This window comes from Amaranthus tricolor, chromosome 3 (genome assembly GCF_026212465.1).
Source record: "Amaranthus tricolor cultivar Red isolate AtriRed21 chromosome 3, ASM2621246v1, whole genome shotgun sequence".
In the NCBI taxonomy this organism is placed as follows: domain Eukaryota; kingdom Viridiplantae; phylum Streptophyta; class Magnoliopsida; order Caryophyllales; family Amaranthaceae; genus Amaranthus; species Amaranthus tricolor.
In genome coordinates, this window is record NC_080049.1 from 33137069 (window position 1) to 33164861 (window position 27793).

At 31.9% G+C, this 27793-nt stretch overlaps 2 protein-coding genes across 2 annotated transcripts; both read left to right on the top strand.

The window, feature by feature from the left end:
* On the top strand, positions 1 to 11448 carry LOC130809075 (uncharacterized). The gene is made up of 10 exons (XM_057674704.1): positions 1 to 457; positions 2488 to 2579; positions 3578 to 3685; positions 6426 to 6508; positions 6928 to 7061; positions 7677 to 7726; positions 7981 to 8073; positions 9118 to 9209; positions 10395 to 10501; positions 11057 to 11448. Exons 1-10 carry the CDS (start codon positions 200 to 202, stop codon positions 11099 to 11101), a joined length of 1062 nt encoding a protein of 353 aa, XP_057530687.1. The 5' UTR covers positions 1 to 199; the 3' UTR covers positions 11102 to 11448.
* Positions 11449 to 23823: 12375 nt separating this feature from the next.
* LOC130809076 (putative NAC domain-containing protein 94) lies at positions 23824 to 26469 on the top strand. Its single transcript, XM_057674705.1, has 3 exons — positions 23824 to 24010; positions 24850 to 25157; positions 25668 to 26469. Exons 1-3 carry the CDS (start codon positions 23824 to 23826, stop codon positions 26466 to 26468), a joined length of 1296 nt encoding a protein of 431 aa, XP_057530688.1. The 3' UTR covers position 26469.
* Positions 26470 to 27793: the final 1324 nt, after the last annotated feature.

A 27793-nucleotide genomic window follows, 5' to 3' on the forward strand; every position in this document is an offset into this window, starting at 1 on the left:
TCCTTGCATTCTTACCCTAAATCCTTATCCTACATAGGCGAGTAAAGTGGAAAGGTGTCTGGTCTCTTATCTTTGTGCGTGTGCACTTCAATCTTAGAGTCAACAGCCATTCACTCTTCTACCATCGCTCCACAGACCATAGTCCATATACCCTCTCTACTCTTACCAGGCACAAGCTACCTCACATTTTCCCCCTCCAATGGCGTCAACTCTGTCAGCACTTGATTCGCCGTGCAAATTCTTTGTCTACCAGAACCCGAATTATCTAATTATTCAATCCAAACAATGTATCCCTCTTTCAATTAAAACTAAATTTCGTTCTATCTTGGCTAAACGCTTCTTAAATTCCGAGTTTACTGCTCATGGAAGATCTAATTTGTTATATTCAAGAAGTTTACTATCCGTTGCTTGCTCTTACAAATCCGATGATGAAGCACGCGATAGTGCTCAACAGAAGGTACTGAATCTTCGAGATGAGAAGTATTTGATTTCCCTCTATTTCTTGCCTATTTAATCATGAAAAGATGTTTGGTTATATTTATTTTGTTTTCTTTAATTAATAATTTTAATTACTTAATTTTCATGGTCTTTATTGTTCAGACCTGTCACATGAGAACTCTAGGTTATTCATTGTTGTTTTATGAGTATGCGGTATGCCAATGCAATAAAGGAAAATTCTTTGTTGATAACAGTACAAATCGGAACTGAAAATTGCGTACTTTAGGGGGTATATTGGTTTGATGGAAAGAAAATGTTTTTCGTGAAAACTATTTTCCAATTGAAAAATGCAAATGACAATTAGTTTCATTTGTTTGATTTAATGGAAAATTCTTGGGAAAATTGGAGGCGTTGACGATGTAACTGTGGAAGGATGGAGGAGAATCGGTTTTCTTACATATTTGGAGGAAAATGTTTGCAAAGGTGATGGAAAACCTTTTATACCCAAGTTTTCCATTTTATTTCCTTGGTCAAACCAAACAACGGAAAATGGAAAAAATAGTTGATAATATTACCAAACATGCCCTTGTTAGAAAATTGATTCAAAATTAAGTTTTTATCAGTTAGGACTTAGGAGCATTCTATCAAATATTTGCTTTTTTTAGGAACCATTAGGATAGTGGTTTATGGTACACTTGAAATTATGATATGAATGCAAGTAACATGTTTATGGCATTTGCTCTCTTTTCCTTCTTAATATTCTACATGGTATCAGAGCGGTCACCAACTCCTCGATTTGCCTTTAAATACATTACCTTTTCTGCGTGATTCGCCTCCACAAGAGACCGCATCAGTCAACCCGGCATTTTCCTCTTTGTGGTCAATATTCGGATGGCTACCACTCCCTTTTGTGCTCTGAATAAATCCCTTTTTTCCCTTCCGGAAGGAATGTGGTTTTCTAGGAATGGAGTCATACTTAAGAGCCTTGGCTCTTTGGGATGTTATTGAAACTGATGTCGATATTACTCCTCTTCTCCAAAATCCAACATAGCCCAAATCAAGAAAAATGATGAAGATATGGCCAAAAGAGCAAAGTCTTTGTCATGCTGACATTTAACCATAACTAAAGGAAATTTTCAGAAGTATTAGGTCTTGTGCTTCATCAAAAGAAGCATGGAACAAGCTAAAAGAAATAGTATCAGGGCAATAGTAAGACAAAACTAATGCAAATATTGAATCTCAAAAGGGAATTTGAGATGATATCTATGAAGTAGTCTCAAAGAATATGGGAGTCGAATGATGTCCATTGTCAGCCAAATCAAGCTTCTTGGTGGAGATTTTTTGAGTCAGAGTGGAAGACAAAGTTTTGGTGACTCTCCAAGATGAGTATGAAACGAAGTTATCCTCTCTTGAGGATTCATAAGATTTATCCAACTCGACATTTGTGACCACTCAATCCTACACCCACCTTATAATTTGTGGATCATAATTAGCACAACTTTCTGACTATTATATTTCTTTGTCTTTGGGGAGAAATCTCAAAGATGGGTACATTAGGTGTAGTCGTGTAGAATAGGTGTGCTCTATTATAGAAAATTGAGTTGGTGATTATTATGATGAGGGGAAGGGAAGAGTAATAGATACTGAGGGAGAGAAGAAGGCCAAGGGATGGTGAAGAGTGGAAAGAGTAATGACATCTGCAGCAACATCAGTTGGATTTTAGTTTGTAAAAATCAGCACAAAAGTTAAAATACCGGAAGTAGTATGATAGGAAATAATGTGGCAAAGTTTTATCTGTCATGAAAAAGCATAGTTACTAATCGCTCATATGGCAAATTCTTAAGACTTTATATGGGTTGACAAGTATTTTTATATTGAATGTTGAAATTATATTTCTAAGTAATTTCATTTACTTTGGTAAAGTAGGTGGATTTGAGTCTGCATAAAACCCCATAGTTATTTTATTTTGCGTTGGAAAAAAAACGGTAAATGGATTTCTTTGTAGCAGCTTAGTTGGTCAAGTGTAAAATCCTGATTATTGTTATGCAGGGAAGCAAATTGGCCTGGCCGATTTTGAAGCGCTGGGATGTGCCTTGGCCATGGCAAACAATTTCTCTTACATCGCTTGCTTGTGGAATAAGGTTGTTTTCTCCCATTCCCCTGTGCCCTTTTCAACTTAAATTTATGATCCTCTAGAAAAAGTTCCCTTTAAAAAAAAAAAAAAGTTTTGGGTTTTGGCTCGAATTCTGAGCAGGGGTTGAGGTTGTGTTAAGTTAAAATTTTGAGTTATTAGACACCAAAACGAATTACTTGTATATAAATGTCAACCTTATGTTTCATCTCTTTGTGTTTGCTTCATTTCACACTATTGACATTACATAGTATATAGGAAACCAAAAGCCATACATTGTTTCACAATGCATTGCTTCATTTCATATCTTTGTGCTGTTTGGGCCTACTGTTGTTTCTAGTTTTTGTTATCATTTTGAAAAATGAAAAACAAAAGCTGTCCAGCGTTTCATTTTAAAACAGTATTGGGTAGTTTTAGTTTTATATAAACAAAGCAAAAGGACAACTACGAAAATAAGAACCTATGAATCTGTGAGAAAGCTTCAGAAAGGTTCCTTATTATAAAACGTGACCGAAACTCTGGACTTTTGGGGACTGATCATAAATCAATGAGACGTAAAAATTAGGAAGACTGATGCTCATCAGCACAGCAGGAAGAATTATAGAATTGATTTTAGCTGAAATGGACATTGCTGACTTCCTTTACAATTTACTGATCTTCCTCATTAGAAATTAGTATACGTGATCTGAAATGTATGTTAGTTTGTAACCGAAAAAATATCATCTTATGGAAACCCTGATTTACTTACCGTGGTTTTAAATAGGTTGTTTTTTTTAATTTTAATATCAAACTTACGGAAAATGTTAAGATGGTAAATCAATGTCCATGACAACTGCAAAAGTAAAAACATTAACACTCATGGATCAGTTAATGGAAGTCTTATGATTTCTGGAAACAACAGCGATTTCCTCTGCACAATGTGCATATGTTTTGGTTTTCCATCATGATTGAGGCTTATGAAGACTAATGTACCTTTGGTGAAGGTGTAACTAACACTTCTTCAGGCAGTTTTGTGGTGACAGGGTTGATTGAGACTCAAGCATTGCCAAACCTTGGGTTAAATATTGGAGATTTGACATTAGATGAAAAGGCAGAACTTCTGTTTCTGGATCAAAGGTATGAATGCAGAAATTTCCATTCAATATCGAGCATTTCTTATACCATTTTCCCTTATATTCATATTTTGTTGTGGATGTTGTGTTTAATATATATTTATCATTCTTCTTCAAGTAACAATAGCACGATACATAGCATAATGGACGTCTCCGAAACAAGAAATAACCAAAATCACCTTGAGCTGTATAGCATCATATTTAAGTTGTTTGGTATATGGCACAAAGCGCAAAAATGCGGTAGCAGTCACGGTGATACAGAATAACCTAAAACGTGGTTTTTTTTTATACCTTTATAATGTGGATCATACTAGTTCGGTGATTTTGAAAACCTTTACGATACGGCCAATACTATATGATGTTGCCTTGTTTTTGCACTATGATATGGCTAGAAATCCAGCCGCCGAATTGCGAGTCATATAGAACTATGTGAAGAAGTAAAAGATCAATTCCTTCTACTGAAATCATAATGCAAGAGCTTTGGTTGAATGACACCTAAATCCATAAATAATAAGTAACTGCTTAATTATAGCTACTTTCTTGATAAAATGTCGGATTCATTATTTACTGATTGAAGTATGAACTATGTTTCTGTTATGCTGACATTACTTACCTGCGAGTCTACACAAGTTGAAAAGAGCATCTTAGTCATTAGAAAAATGTAATAATATAGGAAGAGAATATTAGCATAATTAGTGAATATTACTTATAAGTTGTTTAGAGTGTTAGAATCCGATAGTTTGTTTGAAAGGTGAGCAGTATTATATAAGCACCGGAAGAGGGGTGGATTTTATTCATGCTTCGAAAATATTCTTAGTGTGTATACACTTTTAGGAGTTTGGGGCTTTCTTGAAATGCTCTTACGTTGTAGCTATCCTTTGATCAATACAATCTATCATTTTCGTTGATTAACTTTCTGTTTTTCTACTCATATTCTTTAGCATTTATCTCTGTCCTTTTTTGCTTGCTACAGTTATGGTCATCCGTTGTTATAACTGTTTTTCAATAAAAGGGTCACTTGTTTCTTACGTGGTTTACGAATAAGTTAAATCACCAAATAGTTAGTGTAACCTCATGCTCAGGCCTAATGACATATGTAATGGTTTTGATCCTAAAAAACAGGAATCCTAATCTAGTAATGTAATACAACTTGCAAATGTTAGACGCCATAGATTTCCTTACAATACTTCATAGTCCTTAAAAGACACTTTTGTGTGTTTTGGCTACGTGAACTAACAAAAGCATTTATAGGTTTTTCACTGTTAATTTGTTAATGAAGAAAAACATTTATATTTAGCAATATTACTTCATTGTTTCTGTATCCTAAAACTGCCAACTTCCTGTTAATTTGTTAATGAAGAAAAACATTTATAGGTTTTTTTACCTGTTTTGTGTGGTGTAATCTCTTTTCCTTGTAGAGTTATCACAACTGGATTTTTTATTCGTATTGCCAGCAGTATGTTTTAATGATAAATGCTCTCCGGATCATCATATGGGCCTTTTCAAGTCCTTACTCTTTGTAACTGGAAAGCATGAATAATGTACCACAAGTTTTCATGCATCACATCTGAGCCAATTCTTTATGCTGCTTTTCCATTTCTTCGACTATATATTATTAAAACAAAATTCCTATATTCCCTTAGGCCTCAAGATTGTTTTACTTGAATAGCCACAATTTTATTTTGATTTTTCAGAACTTTGTCTTTATATGTTAAACATTACATGTACATTCTGTATTAGACTATAATGGTATGGTTTGAGATTCAAGTAGAGAATGATCAATTATGTTAATCCAAATATTATCATTGCTCTTTGGATGGAAGGAGTACCTATTTCAGTGCTGTGCCAGGATGGCTGGATAAAAGCAAAGTATAAAATAGAAGTGGATGAATCAATAAAACCACTTTTGCAGGCTTGTTTACTGAGTAATATGCAGAAACTCTCTATTTAATTAATGAACTATATAACAGATGATGAAAAAGCACGTGTCAATGAATCAAGGAGCATATTTTTACCAGGTTATATCATCTATAGATATTTTTAGATCAAACCCTAGCTTCCATGAACTTAATCCAATCCATGTTTGATGAGGTTTTAGTACACACTTAAGGCTTTATTTGATGTTTACTGAACTGTCGTTAAGACCACTCCACATTATGATCTAACAAAAGTTATATACTATGCAAAGCTATTGAATATTTCATGTAAAATTATGATGCTCTTGGATCTAGTAACAGCAAGTTGGATTATAATGTAGAAACCAGAAATGTGTTGATTACGAAGCATTGAGTGATTCTCTTTGATACGGTTTTTAGCAAGTACTATTAAGTTCAATGACTTCAAACAATTGATCATAGATGATGGTAATTTTCAAAGAAGCATTAAGGTGCTTCACGAATTAAAGTGGGGAGTATTTCATGGAGATCCACCGGTGTGTGAGTGTGAAAGGCATTGTGTGTTTGTGTGTGGGTGGGTGGGTGGGGGAGGGGGGTTATTCACAAAGATCTTGACATTACTAGATCGAAAATGTGCGTGTGACATGCATATTGAAATTAAGTTGTTGATCTCCGTGAATTAGGGACATTTGAAGTAAAAGGTAAGTGAAGGAGCTGAATTTATGTTGCTAAAAATGAGCCTTTGGTGAACATTGATGGCTTTTTATTTGGACTTGGTCAGTTCTGGTGATTTTGAATTCTAATTGCACTAATGAAATGGGCATTTTAGGACTCCTTTTTCTTGTGCAGCATAACTACGGCAGCTGTGCTAGGAGTTCTTTTCAGTCTTACCAAGTCCTTTCAGCCACTTCCAGACGATCTGTATCGATATGGTATTTTCATGAATTAACTTCTTTTGTCATTTACAATTTGAACTCTGCTTTATTGGATCTACCATCGAATATATACCTTGGAATTGCAAAGTTCTCTTTATTACTATCGAGTATCGACATACTGAAAAAAAATATCTAATCCTTGTACATGATTTGAGATTGATTTTAGTTCCTGAACGAACCTATTTCGCCAAGTAGTGCTAATATCTGCCTTTTTAGAATACCCCCAGTGACTTCATTTATGCTCAGTCTGCTTGCTCTGGCTGTTGTACTTTTGATAACAGTATGGTATTGTCAGGTCCCTTACTGCTACAAATTCGCTCTATTGATCTATGGAGTGAAGTTGGCAACTTGATATTTTGCATGTGTTTTCTATTTTCTAGTATTCGTAAGAGCTTAACATCAATTTATGTTGTCAGATTTGAAGGAACCATTCAATCTGCAGAAAGGATGGCTTTTATGGGCTGGGATTGGTCTTGCTGGGGCCCTTGGAGCCATTGTTTTGACAGGAGTGGTTTTATCCTTTTTTAGTGGTGAGAACCCAGAAAGAGAGGTTAGAAATATTTGCAATGCAATCTTAACTCGCATTATTATACTGTTTTTGTCTTGTTGGACTTTCTCACTCATTCAAACGGACCACCTGTTCAAAATTTCATTTTCTCAACTGATATTTTATTATTTAAAAAATTAGAATTTAGAAACTCAATTTCTGCTTTAGTATTGTTTTGCTACTTTCTCTTTTTGAGTTAGTTATATGGTACAAGATGATTAATTCAAATTTTTGTAAGTTTGATGTCAAAAAATCAACCAGGAAGTCTGTTATATACATAATGGGAGAGATTTATATCAAATGAGCTAGAATGACGCCAATTTTGTTCAATTGTCGTCATTTGATTATTCAAAGTACTTAAAAATTGTGTTTTTTGTGTGAACTGTGGAGGTTCTTTTTATGATAATATTATTCTAGGTTATCTTTATGATAGTACAAGATTGTTTAAGTAAATCAGAAAGCGTTGCATTTGTGTTGTTATGTTGTGCCCCATTGGTGACTCTCCATGCTTGCCTTTGTTAATAACTTTGACATTTCAATTTGGTTCTCATGATTTTGATATTTGTTTCAAAAATTAATCCTTTTAGGTATACTTACCGCCGTCTGTTCTTATTTCAGACTGATGCTCTGGTTCGCTTACTACCATTGATTGGATCATCAGAAGTCAGGTAGCTTTTATAAAGTACATCATAGTTGTTCAGGTAGCTTTTATAAAGTAAATCATTGTTGTGTGACTATGTCTTTTACAGTATGTGGTTGTCTTATAAACATTCAACATTGTTCTCTTTTTCGAAACAGTTGTATGTTTTACTACGCCCCGTAGAAACTTCTTTTTGTACTTCTAGGCATCATTCATCATTGTATTATTCTTTATCGAGTCCTGAGCATTTATTTGATTGACCAAATATTCTTTTTATTTCAGTACAGTTTGCTTGCTTGGAATCACTGGTGTTCTTGCTCCCTTACTTGAAGAAACCATATTCAGAGGATTTTTTATGGCGTCCATGACAAAATGGTATGTTTAAATATTCCCTGGTAATGTCAGATCACTTGTTCGAAAGAGTTCAACCATTTTTCCCATCTATGTATTTTAACCATTTGTTTTAGTACTTGCGCTGCATCTTGAAAACTATTTTAAAATTCTTTAAGTGAGAATGCAATGTTTTCCTGAAGTAAAACTGGCTATTTTGTAAATTCACCTACTGCTGATGCTCATCTATTGTGTTCAAGAAAAGTAGCTAGTGCAGTGTGCACCTAATAATGTTTACCATTTGAGGGTCCATGAATAAGGGGACAGTTTTTTTGTGTTGATTTGTTCAGTTTACTCTGTTGCAAATACAAGTTTACAATACAACAACAGCCTTAATCCCAAAAGATTGGGGTCTGTGTTGCCTGTATTGGTTGTAAATTAATGATAGAAACTTCTGGAATAAAGTGTCGATTCCACCTTTGTTGTTCAAATAAGATTTTACCGCTATCATACTTTTTTTCTATCAGAAAAAACTATTTCTGTCTTAGTATTACATTGAAGTAAACACTGAAAAACAAGCTTTTTGGATTTGAGTTAAGCTGATTGATTAGTCATTAGATGGAAGTCCATGTGATGCACAGATGCTAGAAAGTGTATCTTTTTTGACATCTTAAAAGGGACTTGTTGAGAGCTTTATACCAGGTAGTGCTCATGAGAGTGAATTTATGAGGATCTCACTCGTTAAAAATGAACCAGCTTTACAGGTTTAATAAATTAATCTTCTGCTGCTTATATGTTATATTTTTTTCAGAGCTGCTTATTGAGTGCATCAAGGTGAGGTTCATACTTTTAAAGTTTTATTTAGCAAACTGTGGAGTATGGCCTTTAATGCATACAATTAACACCTAAGAAATAAGAATCATCTGTTGGTCCACTCACTCAACCCCACATAATAATTTGGGATGCGGTAGGAAATTTCTCGTATTTATTGGATGTAAAATATATGAGAAAGATGTTAGTTCAATCACTAGTTTTGATGTGTATCGTGCTGTGATCTCAAGCAATTATCTATCTTTTTCCTTTCTGCAGGGTCCCCACTCCGGTGGCTGTGGTGATTAGTGCTGCTGTATTTGCACTTGCTCATTTAACTCCTGGAGAGTTCCCACAGTTGTTTGTTCTTGGTATCTCTTGTCCTACCCTTGATTTGATATTCAATTGAGTGTTTCATTATATGCCAAAGTCAGAAAGAGTGTAGGGTTTGCTAAATCAATTTTTTGGTTGCTACGTCTTTTTTTTTTCAGAGTGCAACACGCTATTTGGAGCCTTAATATATTTAATTGTGCATTTTTTAAAATTTTAAAATGTTAATATTTGAAAACTACACATTTAGACTAATTTATTAAGATTTCTCTGGACTATGTTGTTATTTTTATATAGCAAGGAAGCTTGTATCGGACCAGCTAAGTTGATGAATATTGTTTCGTATTAAACCTTAGGGACTCAAATGCAGGAAGCATAGTTATTAGATTCCCTTTTTAAATTGTAGAATCCAATCTAAATATTATTCTATGATTCTGTTTTACCAATTTGCTTGATTCTATATAATGTTTTGTTGAGCAAAACCCTTACAAATCCAAAATTAATTTACATGCCAACCAAGATTTATATAAAATATAGGTCAAATATTTCCTATTTAACGAGTAAGCTACAATTGTTATCAATTATTAGCTTGTAATAAGATTTAATAAGAGCAGTATATTGATTATATATTTTAATAAAATATTACGACTTTACAATCCGATTCAAGTAGCTCCTTCCAATTTAATGTAGATTTTCGATTTTAATAACTTTGGGAGGAAGTACTAAACTAGAAGAGGCTTAGATTTTGATATCGATGGCTGTTTAAATTTTTTGTGTCTCTAAGTAACGGTTAAGATGATGCAATTGGTACACAATGTTTTGTAAGGCTTGTTCCATATTCTGAATTTTAATGACTAAAATGAGAGACTTTTGTTTTATGGAGACTGGCACTTTTACCCCTGAAGCAATTGCTATTTTTGTTCCTTTGTTGGTTTACAACGCTTTGCTATGGTCGATGGATATATACTTAGTTTATATATTTAGCGGGCAATGTGTTTGTTAATTGAAAGAGTGTGTTTCTATTGCTTTTTAAAACATTTTAGAGTATCCTTTTTCTAAAACAAACTAAGTTAAATGTTCAAGTCTTGGGTGAAGGGACAACCTGATGACTAAATGCATCATACAAAAACTTGTACTAGCCTTGCTTTTGGAACTTCTATATTTTTAAGATACTGATTCTTTACGCAATTAAGAATTTTACATAACATATTTATTGATTTTTGCAGGTACTGCTTTGGGATTTTCGTATGCTCAAACTCGCAATTTGATGACTCCCATTACAATTCATGCTTTCTGGAATTCTGGTGTTATTTTGCTCCTAACATTTCTTCAGGTAAAATCCTTTCGTCTGTTTTCTCACAGTTTAGTGTAATACAACCAATGAAACTCAGTGTCATGGCTATGGTGAGTCATTTCTCCGTAAAACTGGTAGAGTTTCCTATATATGGTGTCTGAATAGAGATCTTATTTCAAACTTCAAAGTTTGGTGCCTGACTTCATTGAGGTGCTCATACGTCCTACGCTTTTTGCCCTGATTGCCTTCGTATGTCCTGTGGCTTTTATACACTTTGAAGTTACATTCAACTGTGTAAAAACGAACATAATTCCATCTACGAGAATGAACTGAAGAACCCACACCAGTTTTTATCCCTCCCCCTTCCGAAATAAAAATGTTTGTTGGTTGGGAACTCTGAAACCGGCTGACATGCCCTGAATTACACTTTAGTAGTCACTCTAGAGAGGGTTCAAGGGTGTATTAGTCCTTTTATTAGAAATTGGAGGCAGCAATGACCAGAAAGGTGGTTTTGTAATTCTGTCCCTGGATCTTGTATATATTTCATGTTGTTATGTGACTACATGTGATAATAAATGCCCTTTCTTTCTGCAGCTACAAGGCTACGACATCAAAGAACTGTTACAGGCATCGCAGTAGAAAAGCAGATAGTCCACTATGCCTCTTGTATGCAGATATGTCCGCAATCCGCATGCATCCGTATTTTTACATCGCCTTTACATCATTTGGTAGTATGGCTAATCTATTGTAGTTCGGTGAAATTAGAAATGTTTTTCTGGACAGTGGCCTTATCAGATCTTGCTATGTGGACTGTAGTCCTGCTATTAGGCATCTTCTTTTTGAACTACCAGCTGCAAATGAACTAGCTCGGTCTTTTTGAAATTGTGGAAATTTCATATTGATGGGCACATAACATTCTCTTGTAATATTTATGTATTTATCAGTGACATGACGTTTTTGTTATCACTAAAAAGGGTAAGATTGCGTACATTCGATCTTACGATATTCCCGTTAGTGGATGTTATTTAATTGCATTGAGGTAATGAAATGAAAAAAAATGAACCATGCCCTCGGCAGCAGCAGATGCCTCCAATTTGTTACAGCTGAGATATTAATGGTAACACAAACCTTTCATACCTGAAATTTATTAAAAATAAATAAATTTGAACCTCACCTGCTTACTAAACTAATACAATAGAAATACTAGGTTCCCTTTCAAAAAATAATCTGTGACTTTTTCTATATTGTTTGATTGAAATTGTTATGTATTTTATCGATTGTTATTTCGTTGTAGATGTTGTATAATATTTTTATCAATGAATTATTATCAATAAATAGAGTAAAAATAAAAATATTATATCAATAATGCTGTAATTTTACTTTATAATTTATTTAAATACAAAGGTATTTAAAAATAACGTTTTACTAAAATTCAAAAAAATTAATGAACAAAGTTTTACTAAACAACTTCTACACTAATGTATTTGTTGCAATAATATACTTTCTCTTATTCATATTAAATGTCTTTATTTTTTTTCGCTGTATTCATATTAAATGTCTTATTTTCTTATTTGGTAATACTTTTTCCTTACTTATACGATTATACCGTCTTGTGATTCGATTATTTAAATACAATTGCCATCAAATGACCACTTATTTCCCTTTCTTAACTCTCATATATGACCCATCAAGTCTTTTCCTTTTTCCTTAAAATCGATGTCTAGAATACGAGTGGATAGTACTTTTGACAAATTAACTTAGTGTTAACTACTCTATCCGTTTTCTAATGTTTTTCCCATTAATTTTTTTGCACAGTTTTCAAAGTAATTTTTGAACTTTAATATCTCTAAATACCATTATAAAATATTGTAAAAAATATATAATAAAAAAATATACAATAAAATGAATCTAACGAAATCTCACATTGATATATTTTTTCATTTATATATGTTTTAAAAATTTTAATCAAATTTGTCTCTCTAAAGTAGGATATTCTAAACGGAAAGAATATTAGAAAACAGGGGAGTAGTTGTTTTATGTTTGTTGTTTATTAGAGAAAAAATATATCAAAAAGCTAAAAGCCAACTAAAAGCTAGTATTAATAATAGTTTTTAAGCTACCAATAGTAGCTTTTTGATTTTAGAATAAAGTCAACTTTTCACCTAATTTAAAAGTTGTTTAGCAAATAATTATGTTAAAATTAATCTCAATTATGACGAATTCACTCAAAATAATACATTCTAATTATAACTCTTATTAATTTTTGAAAATCAAGGATTGACCTGATGGTCGAAGACTTGACCTTTCATCCTAATGACAAATGTTTGGTTCTAACTAACTATAGTAAAAATTAAAACTGTCACCTTCTCGTGTAGTCATTTCTTCTAGAAGATTCTCTAGCTTTAAATAAAAAAGATATTCATACTATTGGAATAATTCTCCTAATGAACCAAAAATTTATTTATCCTTTTGAAATACTCTCAACTGTTTTAGAAAACAACTATTTTTATGAGAGACTGTCTCTTAAAAAGACTACCTCAAGATAAGAAGTCCTCATTCTTATTATCTCTGTGATTTGTATTAGTTAGGCTATTTAACCCATATATCTAATGCGTTTCTCGGAGAAACCATCTCTCACAATAATTTGTATTTAGAAAAAACATGCTTCGAATTATTATGAGAATCTTATTCTAATAATATGAATAATATATTGAGTTAATTAATACTAGACATTATTTTGGGCTGATGAGTCAAAGTTGAGCTAATTTCTAATAAATTTTCCAAAACTAAAAGACAAAGAATTCTTGTATTCTTGTATGAGATTGTCTCACAAAACTGTTTTAAGCACGAAAGTGAATGTTTTAGGTAATTTACCAATCAACCCGATTTAAAACTATTTCATGGTGAGACCATATTAAATAAGAATTTGTGGGAGACAAAAGGCAACATAATATAAAAAAGTCATCACAAACTTTTAAATGAAACGGTATCATGGTGATACTATTTTATTGGACTGGTTCAATATATTTAGGTGTTAAAGTAATTAATTATTATAAAATTAATGAGCTAATTATATGAGTTTATACGATAGGAATCGTGACTGTGCTGAAAAGTGAAATGAAAATGAAAGTGCATGGTTGGGTTTCAAAATTTTGACCCAATATTCTAACTTCGATTGCACGGTTGGGCCACCAAATCCAAGGCTTAGTATACAAAGAGACAAAAAGTTTAGGAAACGAGGGACATAGATTTTAGTGGTATTTAGTTTTTCTCTCAAATAAAAATTTGAAGTTCCCAAGTTTGGCTCCATTTGACTAAAAGGAGGGTTCAATTCCCATTTCCCACATTTATTTATGTTTGGATATTTGGTAAATAATTTATTAGTGGGCAAAGTCTCATTTTACAAGAAATTTTTATGAAATAAATGTGAGTGTTGAGCAATTTGGAGTGCAAGAACACAAAATTTCAAAGTTAACTATAATTGCTCAACCATAAAATTTCAAACTTATTGGTACGATTAATCGATAATGATGTGTTTGTTAACTTATTTTGCATTATCGATGTCTATTTATGAGGAATCCCATGCCCTTTTTTGGGCTTTTACAATCTCCACCTATTTAATTCCCACTATAAGTTGACTAGTGCCAAACCTCATTATTTTGTCAACCATTTTTTATTTTATTTTATTTTATGAGTATTTTTTATTTTATTAAGTTAGGAATAACTTGTTTTTATCTATAAATTTTTTTCCTTTCCTATAAATATTTGGAAAAATTGTAATGAATAATACAATCTATTGTTAATTTCCCTAAAATAATATCAACTATTGATTAGTCATGTATAATATCAATTTAAAGGGGTGTTAACATAGAAAATTCCTAACATGTTAAAAATCAAACTATTTTTTAGGTAATTATAAGACAAAAAAATTGGTAAATTAGTTGGTAAACTAAAGTTGGTAATATTCAAGGAAAATACCCCCTAAGTTGGTATTATTCATGGTTAATCAATAGTTGGTATTATTTTAGGAAAATGAACAAAAAGTTGTATTATTCACGGTAATTTTTCCTAAATATTTTTCCTTTCCTCTTTTAAGGATTTTAATTATTTTTTTGAAGAGTTATAACTTATCTCGATAGTCGACGAGTTTTCATTTCACTCTTGCAATATGAATTTATAACTTTTTAATGCTAAAATAAGTATTAAGAACTTAACACATGTAATGAAGAAAATAAAATGGAGAGGATTCTAACTTCTTAACTTGAACGCTCAATTTAACGTTTATCATCATCATAATCATTATCAGCCCAATATTCTACTTGAAAATAGGATCTGATTGAGAGAATATAACGGACAATCTAAATCCGTACCTCCTCAAGAAAGTGGGCTAGAGAAATATGATCAATTTTACTCCAAAATAGTGAAAGCACTTGAGCCATACATAGAGAGGAATATGAGTGTTAATGTGTTATATATTGTCGCCTCAAAAGTAAAATTATCTGCAGATCAGAAAGTAATATTAGCGAAAACTAAAATTGAAACAATTTAACATTTTTCGATATGTGATTTTAATGGATTGATTCCCGATAGTGAATTGAGATTCACATATTTCCATTTTACTACGAAATTTGTAATGTTTACACAGTTACACTGTACTAGAGTTGTTCCAGAAGTTGCTGTAGCTAACTTGAACAGTACATATTGATATAGTAATGAAAAGGATGTTGATTAATGAAGACAACCTACTTAGCTTGTGCTTATTATAAAGTATTGTAAAATTAAAATTTTAAAGGAGTGTTTGGTATGATAAATAGAAACGTAATGAAAAGAAAATACATAGAAATATATATGATATTTATTAGACTATAATATATTTTTGAGATCTCGACCATTTAACATGAGGGGGATATGAAACACGCACTACCCTTATGAAATAAATTGAGTTAATCAAATCTCATAATAAACATAAATAATAGAATGAGTTTAAAGTAATTCTCTTGCTAATTAAAATTTTAAAATTTGAGATGATTATTTTTAGGATATATACTTAAAAAGAAAATAGTAAATATTTTAACAAGAGAGCTACATCCGGTATTACAATAGTGTGAAAGGAAATCATTCTTTGCATTATTACTGCCAGTCAGCCACATTGTGTTATGCTTAATATAGAAATATGATTTTAGATGTTGAGGTGACTGGTTTTACACAAATTTTCAAAATGAGACCGTCTGGTGAGAGCATATTTGTTGGACTTGTTCAATATATCTATACAACGATTAACTATGACTTTAAAGTGATCTATTACGATCTTAAAGTGATCAATTTATAATTTTAAAGTAATTACTTATAACCTTAAAGTCATCAATTAAAGTAATAAATTATGGTCTCTTATTAAACATACTAATTTTTAAATTTAACGCAAAAGCTAAGGAATACTCCCGAGTGTCAGTCCGTTAATGTTCCATAATTAGAATAATACTTCTAATATGTTTGAAAAAAAAAAAGGAATTAAGCAAATTAAAAGATAATGATAACATAATATATACTTACATCTAATTTGATAATATGAATTCTAAATTTTATATACGCTTCTGTCTCGTTTAATTTGTCCTATTTTCTATTTTAATATGTTTTAATGAATTAGCCTTATTTTTATTTTTAGGTCTGATCCCATTCTTTTTACTCTTTATTCTTCCTCTTATTTCAAATACTCCACTACTTTATCCAACTCTTTAGTCTCTATGTTAAACGCAAATAATTAAGGCATAATAATTGAAAGAAGAAGTATTAAATAATATAATCAATATTTATATAATTCAAAACTAAAAATATATTCTAATGTGCTATCCACTTAAATTAAATTTATATCCTTATTAATCAACTAGCAAAATTTTTATTTATATTTGTCTAATTGGAGCGAAACTATGACATTTAGAGAGAAGTAACAGCTTTTATAACTTGAACTACATAACCAAAAGCCTATTTTTTATTTTTAATAATATTATTAATTCAATATTAATTCCTAAATTTCCTACTTAATTTGTAGGTAAATGAAGTGGTCCAATAATAATAGTATGTTAGTGCCCCATTAATTAATGAATACTACTACTCACTCCACTGTAGTTGGTGTAACGAATCTGAATGAATTTGACTGATAATAAAAATATAACCTGAATCTGACACGTCAGTTGAATAGAAGCTCTGAAGAATGGAATAGAAATCAGGTTTATCGGATCTCAAGAAACTCTTAATTAAGCTTCCATTTTATTGCTACTTAATTATAACAAAACGGATTAATTAGGAAAAAATATTTCTAATTAAGACTACATCCATCTACATGCATCAATTTAAATGTTTATTTAATTAATTATTACTCCTTCTGTTATTTTTTGTTCTCTCTATTTATTTTTTACATAATTTTCAAAATAATTTTTAAACATAAATATCTCTAAATTACACCATAAAAAAATTTTAAAAATATTATAATAAAAAATATGTATATTACATAAACATATATTTAGCTTTATATATTTTGTAAAAATTTTAATTAAAATTTATTTTTTTAAAATTAAATATTCTAAAGGTAAAGAATACTAAAAAAACATAGTAATAACACAATTTATAATAAGCCTATGACTTTTGGCTTCTTTTGTCTCAAAGTTTACGCAAGTCAGACAATCACACGTACATCTTCAATTCTTCATTCAAAGCTCAGTTAATTCATACCAATTTTCTGTTTTTATTTAATTAATTATTTTTTATATGTTCCTTATAGATTGCTTTGTCTTGCTGCCATCTTAATTACAAATAATTAAAACCATCTTCGCACTATTTAATACAAAAACATTAATCAATGTATTCTTAATTCATATGCTTGTTCCAATGAGCTCGTTACTTGCTTATACTCATACTATGCTATAAGCACTTATAAGGAATTTAAATATTTAGCTATATAGTCTATAATCTATAATACTAATATAAATTAAAATTATTGACATGATCTATATTGAAATAATGAAGGAGTTTAGAGAAGAACAAAAAGAGAGAAGAACAGAAGAAGGAGAAACATAGTTCTTGAATCGAAATCTGAGAAAAAACTTCAATTAATTTCCGTATTAGTACAAAGATATATATATACTACATTTATTACAATGCCACATCAGCTTATTAGTATCTAATAGATCCATCATATTTTGTATTACCAACATCCCCCCTCAAACTAGGAATGGGTGTTTGAAATCATTCCTAGTTTGGCCAATAATTCTTTGAAATGAGGAGAAGGTAAAGCCTTGGTGAATAAGTCTGCAACTTGGGACTTTGTAGGTAAATATGTCAATTGGATGAGACCTTCTAGTACTTTATCCCTAGTGAAGTGACAATCCACTTCTATATGCTTAGTTCTTTCATGGAAAACAGGGTTTTTTGCAATGTGAATGGCGGATTGACTATCACAATGTAGAGCAACTGGTTGAAGATGATGCACTCCTAGCTCACTGAGTAGCCTGAGTACCCAAATGATTTCACTAGCTGCTGATGCCATGGCCCTATACTCTGATTCAGAAGAACTTCTTGAGACTGTTGATTGTTTTTTACTTTTCCATGAGATAGGGGAACCTCCTAGTAGGACTAAGTAGCCAGTGATGGATTTTCTGGAGTAAGGACAGGAAGCCCAATCTGCATCAGAGAAAGCTTGTAACTTGAGTTCATTGTGACCATTTAACAAAATTCCTTGCCCAACTGTCCCATGTATGTATCTTAGGACATGGTGTAGAGCCTGTAAATAGGGTTGACGTGGTGCCTGCATGAATTGACTCAGACTTTAAACAGCATAGGAAAGGTTTGGTCTTGTATTTGTCAAAAAATTTAATTTACCAATGATAGATCTGTAATGTTCAGCATCAGTACATAAAGGTCCTTCTTCAGAATGGAGTTTGAGGTTGATGGGAAGGGGAGTAGCTGCAACTGTATGTAGATCAAAACCACAATTTTGAAGGAGCTCTTTTGTGAACTTTTTTTGAGAAAGAATGATGCCTTGATTAGTGTAAGTTACCTCAATGCCTAGGAAATATGATAGTTTACCTAGGTCTTTGATGCTAAATATAGTATCCAGATGCTTTTTGAGGTCATTTATACCAAGAGCATCTGTTCCTGTGAGAAGAATATCATCAACATATACAGTGGCAATAATGATATTAATACCTGATTTTTTTATAAAGAGAGAATGGTCAGCCTTAGATTGCTGAAAACCTTGAAGAAGCAGCTCAGCCAATAATTTTGCATACCATTGCCTTGAAGCTTGCTTAAGACCATATAAAGATTTTTTAAGTTTGCAAACTTTGTGATGTGGGTTTGGAATCCCTGGTGGCATGTTCATATAAACTTCTTCATGCAAATCTCCATGTAAAAAGACGTTATTTACATCAAGTTGGTATATGGGCCACTGATGAGATGCAGCTAGGGCCAAGACTGCCCTTATTGTTGGCATTTTAACCACAGGAGAAAAGGTTTCTTTAAAATCGATGCCATATTTCTGAGTATATCCCTTGGCTACTAATCGAGCTTTATACCTTTCTATGGTTCCATCAGCTTTGTACTTCACTTTATAAACCCACTTACAGCCTATGGGTTTTTTGTTTGCTGGAAGGCTGACAACTTCCCAAGTTTGGTTTTCCTGTAGAGCAGAAAGTTCTTTGTTCATTGCTTCATTCCACAGAGGGTCTGTAGCAGCTTGGGAATAAGTGGTAGGTTCAGAGATGATGCTTGAGGTAGTAAGATATGCATGGTGCTGATTATGTAATTGTGCAAAGGAGACAAGATTACACCAATGTTTAGTGACAGTGTTGCACTTGTAATCTGCAAGATGGGCAGGAGGTTTTGATAGTCTGGAGGTTCTCCTCAAGGGAGGAATTTGCTGTTCATGTACTTGTTGGTGTGAACTGGTAATTGTGGGTGTATTAAGAGAAGGTGAAGAAGGTTCAGAGGATATATTGGTTTGGAGATAGGATGTTTCTGAAGTAGAGGAAATGTCTATGATATCATTTTCTGTTGAAGATGTGGAATGAAAGGGAAAGGTAAAAATATCAGGTATATCCTGATATTCCAAGGTTGTGAAGGAAGTAATGGATGGCAAATAAAAGAGATTTGTTGAAGGTGTAGAGGAGACTTTATTATGGAAGGGGAAATGGGACTCATGAAAGTCCACATCTCTTGAGATTTTTATTTTGTATGTGGTTAAGTCCAAGACTTTGTACCCTTTTTGGCCCACTGGATAGCCTAGGAAGACATGAGCTGTGGCCTTTGCATCAAATTTTGTTCTCAGAACTGGAGATGTTGAGACATAGCACAAGCATCCAAAGGCTTTGAGATGATCAAGAGATGGAGGTGTATTGTATAAAAGTTGATATGGAGTGGAATGATGTAGAGGTCTTAATGGCATTCTGTTCAGTAAATAGGTAGCACAAAGAAGGGCTTCTCCCCAATAATGTGGTGGCAATTTGGCTTGGAAAAATAATGCTCTGGCAGTGTCAAGAATGTGCCTATGTTTTCGCTCAACTACCCCATTTTGCTGGGGAGTATGAGGGCAGCTTGATTCATGTCTAATGCCTAATAAAAATCTTTCATAGTACTTGCACAGAGCTCCAATGCATTATCAGTTCTTATGCATTTAATAGTAGCATCAAATTGTGTAGCAACAAAACAAACATAGCAAACTGTGGTATAACAATTGAAACTTCAAATTTGTATTTTATCAAATGAACCCAAGTAAATCTGCTGAAATCATCAACTATAGTAACAAACTGATTACAATTATTATGATTCTTGACCTTATATGGTCCCCACAAATCAATATGAAGAAGTTCAAAGGGCTTTGTTGTTTTTATACTGCTTACTGGAAAAGATAATCTTGCTTGTTTGGCAAGAGGACAAATCTGACAAATTTGTTGATTATGTGAACTATTTACATCAAGCAAGTATTTTAGTTGAGAAAAAGGCAAATGACCCAATCTAATATGCCATAGTTGAGCATTATCTGCAATACTTGTATTAGCATACTTCAAGACCATTGGTGATGGGGATGATGCATTTGATGATGTTGTCTGAACTTTGAAAGAATTCTTCAAATGATATAATCCTCCAACTAAGCTACCAAGAAGAATTGGTGGCCCTTTCAAGAAGTGCCCCTGAAGATAACAGTCATCATGAGTAAATGACATGGTAGCATTCATGTCTTTACACAGTTTATTTACAGAAATCAAATTGAATTGAAAGAGGGGAGCATATAAGACTTCATATAAGGTGATGCCATTGTTGAGAAAAATCGTCCCAATATGTGTAATTTCAACTCTTTTGCCATTAGGAACAAGGATAGTAGCATTAAGAGGCTCATAGCTAGAGAAATTGCTCAGATCATGACTAACATGATCAGTAGCACCACTGTCAATTACCCAAGGGGTTTTTAGGCAAGTAAGAGAACAAAGTTTACCTGCAAGATTGGCAGAATGTATCATTTCTGGATCAGGAGCATGAGTGTCTGTGCTAGATGTACTCTTATGCATCTGTTGAACATACTGCTTGTACTGCTCATAAGTAGGAATGGCCTGGGTGGAATCAGGTCTAGAAGATTCACCAATTTCACCTTCTACAGTTGCTGCTATTTTTTTTTGTCTTTGAAACCTTTAAAGGATGGAGGAAATCCATGAACCTCAAAACATCTCTCATAGCTATGTCCAGGAATTTTGCAGTGAGTACAATAATAAGAAGAAGCAGGTCTTTTGTTTTGGTTAGAGAACCTGTTTTTAGGATTGTTAGCACCACTGTAGAAGAAATTAGAACCAGAATTCCATTTGTTACCACCATTGTTTTGTCTAGAATTCCATCTATTGGTGGAATTTCTAGAATCAGAAATTTGAGATCGGTTAGTTTGAAAAGCCATTGACTCAGTATTGGAATGAGATAACTCTTTGTGAATCTCTTCTTGAGTGAAAAGTCTGTATGCTTGAGAAATATTAGGCAGAGGGCTCATCATGAGAATATTACCTCTTACTCCAGAGAAATGATCATTCAGCTTCATCATGAATTGCATGAGTCTTTGATCTTGTTGTTGTGTGATAATTCTTTTGGTCAGATTGCAAGTACATTTTTGACAAGTACAGTAAGGAAGAGGATTCACAGCTGAAAGTTCATCCCAAACTACTTTTATTTTAGTGAAAAATTCCATTACAGAAAAATTGCCTTGACTAATATCATGTAATTGTTGCTCCAAGGAATAAATCTGAGTTGCAAAAGTTTGACCAAATCTTTCTTCTAGGTCATTCCAGATAGCTGTAGCAGTGTCAAAATACATTACACTTTTAGCAATTTGAGTGTCTAAATTGAAAAGAATCCAAGAAGTGATCATGTCATTGCATCTGATCCAAGGCTGATAACAAGAATCGTCATCAGATGGTTTGGGAACGTTGCCATTGATGAAAGACAATTTATTCTTGGCTGATAAGGCAATCACCATGCATCTCTTCCAATCAGCAAAATTAGAGCCATTGAACTTAACAGAGACTAATTGAAGGGAAGTTTGATCTGATGGATGAATAAAATATACACTTCCAGGATCTTGATTAGGGTTAATTGAAGTAGAAGACATTTTTTATTTTTGAGATGCAAACAGAAATCAGAAACAGATCAAGATCTTTGAATCGAAAAAGAATAGAAAAAGGTAAAGAAAGGCTGAATCAGAAATCAGAAAAGGAAAGAAAAACCCAGTTGAGGCAGACGCAAGAGATCGAAGAATCGATGTGCCAGTAATGAGAAAACAGATCGGGAGAGAAAAAAAAAAAAAAAATCAACTTACAACAATCTGCATTGTGAGAAGAAGAAGAGGAAAGGCAATGTCAATCAGTAATCCTTCTAGCTCTTGATACCATATTGAAATAATGGAGTTTAGAGAAGAACAAAAAGAGAGAAGAACAGAAGAAGGAGAAACATAGTTCTTGAATCAAAATCTGAGAAAAAACTTCAATTAATTTCCTTATTAGTACAAAGATATATATATACTACATTTATTACAATGCCACATCAGCTTATTAGTATCTAATAGATCCATCATATTTTGTATTACCAACAATCTACTTTAAAATGAAAATATTTTTTTCCTTCAGAAAAGTTTATCTTACTTAAAGCGATGATTATGTTATTATATATTAGCTTCATATATATATATATATATATATATATATATATATATATATATATATATATATATATATATATATATATATATATATAATTAACTAGACATACAAAGATTATATGTATGTTGTTTATTGATAACAAATATGAATGAAAATTATTATCTACAGAATCTTCTAGGTCCCAAGGAAGACCTAATCCATAAATGAATTTTGGTCAATCTTCTATGAAATTGTTATTGCTTAAATTTTATTGTTCATGCTGTACTGGTTTTTTCAATATATTATAACAATCAAATCGCTCAAGCATACTTCTTGGTTGTTCAAGAACGTTTCCACATTGTTAATTAAACACTACCACAATACTTCAACTACTGATCATTTTTAGATTTAAATTTGGAGAATGACATAATATAAATCATGTAATTCTCAAAGTAATGAAAATTTAATCATAAAAAGATTTTCTGTTCACAATTTTTCATTTATCATCTAATACCACTTTTTCAAACGTTTATATGTTGGAATGATTTTGTGAAAAAGATGAAAATGTTGAAAGAGAATAAGTATGAATATTAAACTTGTCAAGATATATTGATTTCATTTCAACCAATTAGTATTGATTATTAAATAGACCGTTATAAGTTATTCTCATATAAATATATATTCAGAACAAAATATATCCCATTTAGACTAGTAGAATGATGCTGCAAATTAGAATAAGAGAGTCTTACAATTTGTCCAATATATATTTATTTAAAAGTGTAAATTGACCAATATTTAAAGAAGTAAGTACATATAGTGTTTTCATGCAACCTTATTTGACTTACAGTCGGTTTCTAGGTAGTTGTTGCTCAACTCATCTCTATAAGGTTAAAATCTAAATTACAATATTAAAATATTAAAAAAAATTCATGAAAGTCACCAGAAAAAACGGCTGATCCTTCGGTTGCAGCTCCCTTAGAAGTATGCATATAATGAGCTTCAAACTTTGCAATCTTTTCTTGTTCTACAAACCTAATTAATACCAATCCAAGCTAGTATTACTATTTCCTACTTTCTCTTCTCACTATTTCAAACAATAATTCATCCTTTCATCAAGATCATATCTTTCGAGATTTTTGAGTTGCTGATAGAGTATATAGCATATTATTTGGAAATTCCGTAAAAAAAATATATATTATGGATGATGAGAAAAAGAATGAAGGAGAGAAGTTAGATGAGGTAATGCTACCAGGGTTTCGGTTTCATCCAACAGATGAGGAGCTTGTAGGATTTTATCTCAAGAGAAAGATTCAACAACGTCCTCTTTCTATTCAGCTTATCAAGCAGCTTGATATTTATAAATATGATCCATGGGATCTTCCAAGTAAGATCATCAATGCAATATCTATTCTCACTTAGCTTATTAAAAATGCATAATGCATCTTTCTAACCTTAATTAGCTTCACTTTAATTCTCTTGAAAATACTTTACATATGAGACAAGATTCCGACCACATCGATAATTAAAATAGTGGATCATGGACTTGCATATATTGGTGAGTTAATTCTGCTACTACCATATGGTTTTTGGAAACAAAAAATCTCATCAAGTATACGTGCAAATCAACGCTCTTGACCCGTTTTGTGGGCCCGAGCCCACGGGTGTCCCGTATCCACACGAATTGGCTACGGTGAGAATATGTGACGAATTGTCACGGCCTAATAAATTCACATCATTTACAAATGTTGCTTTGACGACCTTCTACATTGCAAATCATCTTTAAAAAAACATATGTAATTAAGTTAGATTTTATTAGATTCGTTACAATATGGAGTTATATGAAATAGTGTTTATAACTTTAACTTGTGCATAGAGATATTATTCAATAGTTTTTTTTTTTTTGAAAAATAAGACAATATATTATAAGGAAAAGTTGTTAGGGTACAACGTAAGTGAAAAGAGCGGTTTCCTCCTGCTTTTGATCAAGTACTGAGGAAGAAGATCGAGGCACCAAGAACAAATAAAAAGTCTAACGTTACATGTTTACAAGACAACAAAAACCTAAAGTCAAAAATAATTGCACCGTCTTGCATAATTTAGTGATGCTGCTGGTCTAAAGAGAAACAATACAAGCAAAGATTAGTTATTTTTTTAGGTTAAATATATTTTTGATGAAATAATGACATAAAAAGTTAAATATATCAAAATTGTTTTTGCATGCAGAGTTTGCAAGCAGTACTGGGGAAAAAGAGTGGTATTTCTATTGTCCACGGGACAGAAAATATAGAAATAGTGCAAGACCAAATAGAGTGACGGAAGCTGGGTTTTGGAAGGCGACGGGAACTGACCGTCCGATCTACTCATCAGAAGGAAGTAAATGCATAGGATTGAAGAAATCATTGGTGTTTTACAAAGGTAGAGCTGCTAAAGGTGTTAAAACTGACTGGATGATGCATGAGTTTCGCCTTCCTACCCTTGCTGATTCCACCATTTCCAAAACATACTGCCTTCATAAAAACTTTCCTGCTAATGTAAGTTATAATCTATATCTAATTAATTATTTATTATCTATAATAGTATTATTAATTCTAAAATTAATGCCTTCTTAATGGGATATCTCTTTAAATTTGCTATATATTATTATACAAAATAGAGCTAGTTATATCTTTTTGAGTGTATTATGTATAGAGGGAACGTACAGAAGAATACATTTTATTACGCTCTATTTCTTACATTTTACTCTACTAATCTACATTTCTTATTCTCCATTTTACTAACACACTTTTTACTTTTCGCTTCGGTACAGTCCACTTGCATGTTAAAGTTAATTAGTATACACTTTTATTTAGTGTACTAAATTCTCAACTGATTATATCGTGTTAAGAAATCAATTTAATCAGAATCTTAATTTAAATTGATGGTTATATATAGCTTTAAATATATGTTATATAGTTTATCACTTAACAATACTATGTTGTTTTTTTTTTTTTAATTTTTCATAATCTATGTAAACTAATATTTCTATAATACTATATGTGCAGGATTCATGGGCAATATGCAGGATATTCAAGAAAACAAGCCCTATAACTCCAAGAACTATTTCTCACTCTTGGGTATCTTCAACCATACCTAAACCTAATCCTCCTCATACACAAACACAATCATCTCTAAGCAACCCTACCTTAAACCCTGAATACATCATTAAACCTAATAATAATACTTCAATGCAACCAAACCCTAACAACTTCAATGAGTTAGAAAAAATTTTGCAATCACCAAATTATAACATGTCATTTTTAGATCACATAATACCAACCTTGAAACCCTTTTGCTCTACAACTAGTAATTACAATCCCAATAAGACATTATCCAACAATAATAATAATAATAATAATAATAATAATTTGTTACCACATATGGAAAACATGTTAGATTTTCCGACTGATAGAATACATGACATATCATGGAATTACAATCATCAGCTTAAGCTACCTCAGCTCGAGGAGGCTTCTGATGAACAGCTTAAATCGAATAACATCGATATCTCATCGATGTTACTAAACATGTCTTCTTCGGACACTTCGGTACTTGAAAACATGGATTTTGGTGTTCTTCCTTATATAAATGGAGCATTGCCACAAGATCAAATGGAGCATGTTAGTGTAGAGGATAATCAGCAACATTTAGGAGATTTTAGTAATAGGTTGTACGGTGAGGATGATGGTCATGATCAGTGGGATGGAATGGAAGCCATTGGATCAATCCCTATGATGGCGGCTATGCCTGAGAATTGGAAGTCATCCTCTTACTTGATGTGGGATTGTGCACCACCTTTGTTGTAGATTTAGAAAATTTTTAATGTGTAATCGCACGTTTTGCTAGTTAGAATTAAATTCAAAATTATTTTATTTTATCCGTTTGAGATTTTAAATTAGTACTTAAAATTTAAGTTGATGCTAGAAATTAGAAGATAGCATTTGAAATAGTGAACTTATGTACATATATGAAGAAATTAGTTCATTTTTATGACTACCTCCAATTTTCTAATCAACCTTTTTTTTGTATGTTTTCAAGATTATTCTCCTCAACAAACATTTTAGAGGCGTTTGTTACTTTTTTTCATACGTTTTTTATGTTACCATTATAAAAATAACATATACTCCCTCCGTTCATTAAAAAAGTTCTTATTTGTTATTTTGGAATGTTTCATTTGTTGTTTTCATAAAAAATCTTTTTATTTTTATCACAATTTTGGACAAAAATAACCTTATTTATCATCACTTTAATATTTTTATAATGCTTATGGACTCCATATATCTTCCACTAACTTCGTTTTAACATTTTTATATTCTTTATAATCCCCATATATTTCCTACCAACTTTATAAAAATATTTTTTTATTAGTTGTGGTTCTAATATTTTTTTTCCATTAACTTTCTTTTAATATTTTTTGATGGTTATGATTTTTACTTTTCTCTCATTAACTTTATTATTCAATAAAATAACATATTCACGATCTAAAATTTTTTATTTTTCTTAACTTCCGTGAACATTCCTTGTGCACACTTCATTAGGGAACGAAAGGAGTATATTTTTATTTATATATCAAGAAAATGTCAAAAATTTCCGAATAAAAATTTACTTGTCAAAAACTACCTAATATTTTCTGTTGCTGTCAAAAACAACCTAATGAAAAATTCTTGTTATGAACTACCAAATAATGACTTTCTTCCATTGGTCATGTTAACTGTGCATGGCTTTGATCGTTAAAAGTTTTCGTCAATTAAACTACCTATTTTCACAAAGAATTTTTTTCCTTTTTGGTGGGAGTTATTTAATGATATTGGGGTATGTAATAGAATATTGTTACTGTTATCATTGTAGTCCTTCACAAAGTAAATTTTTATCGGTTATTTTTATGAGAGATCGTTTGTATACTAATTTTTGACAAAAAAAAATTGACAATCAATGAACTGCGTGTTTGGAATAGAGGGTCAGGCCTCCAGCGAGCCTCATCTAGCTTGGCCACCGTAGGTAAAAGGTAATACAATAAATACTTTTATTTTTATAACTATAAGTTGAGTTGTTGAATAGGGATAGCAATTAGCAAACAATTTGATTCACACTAATCCACTAAAAGGATCAATTTATAGATTTTAAAATAATT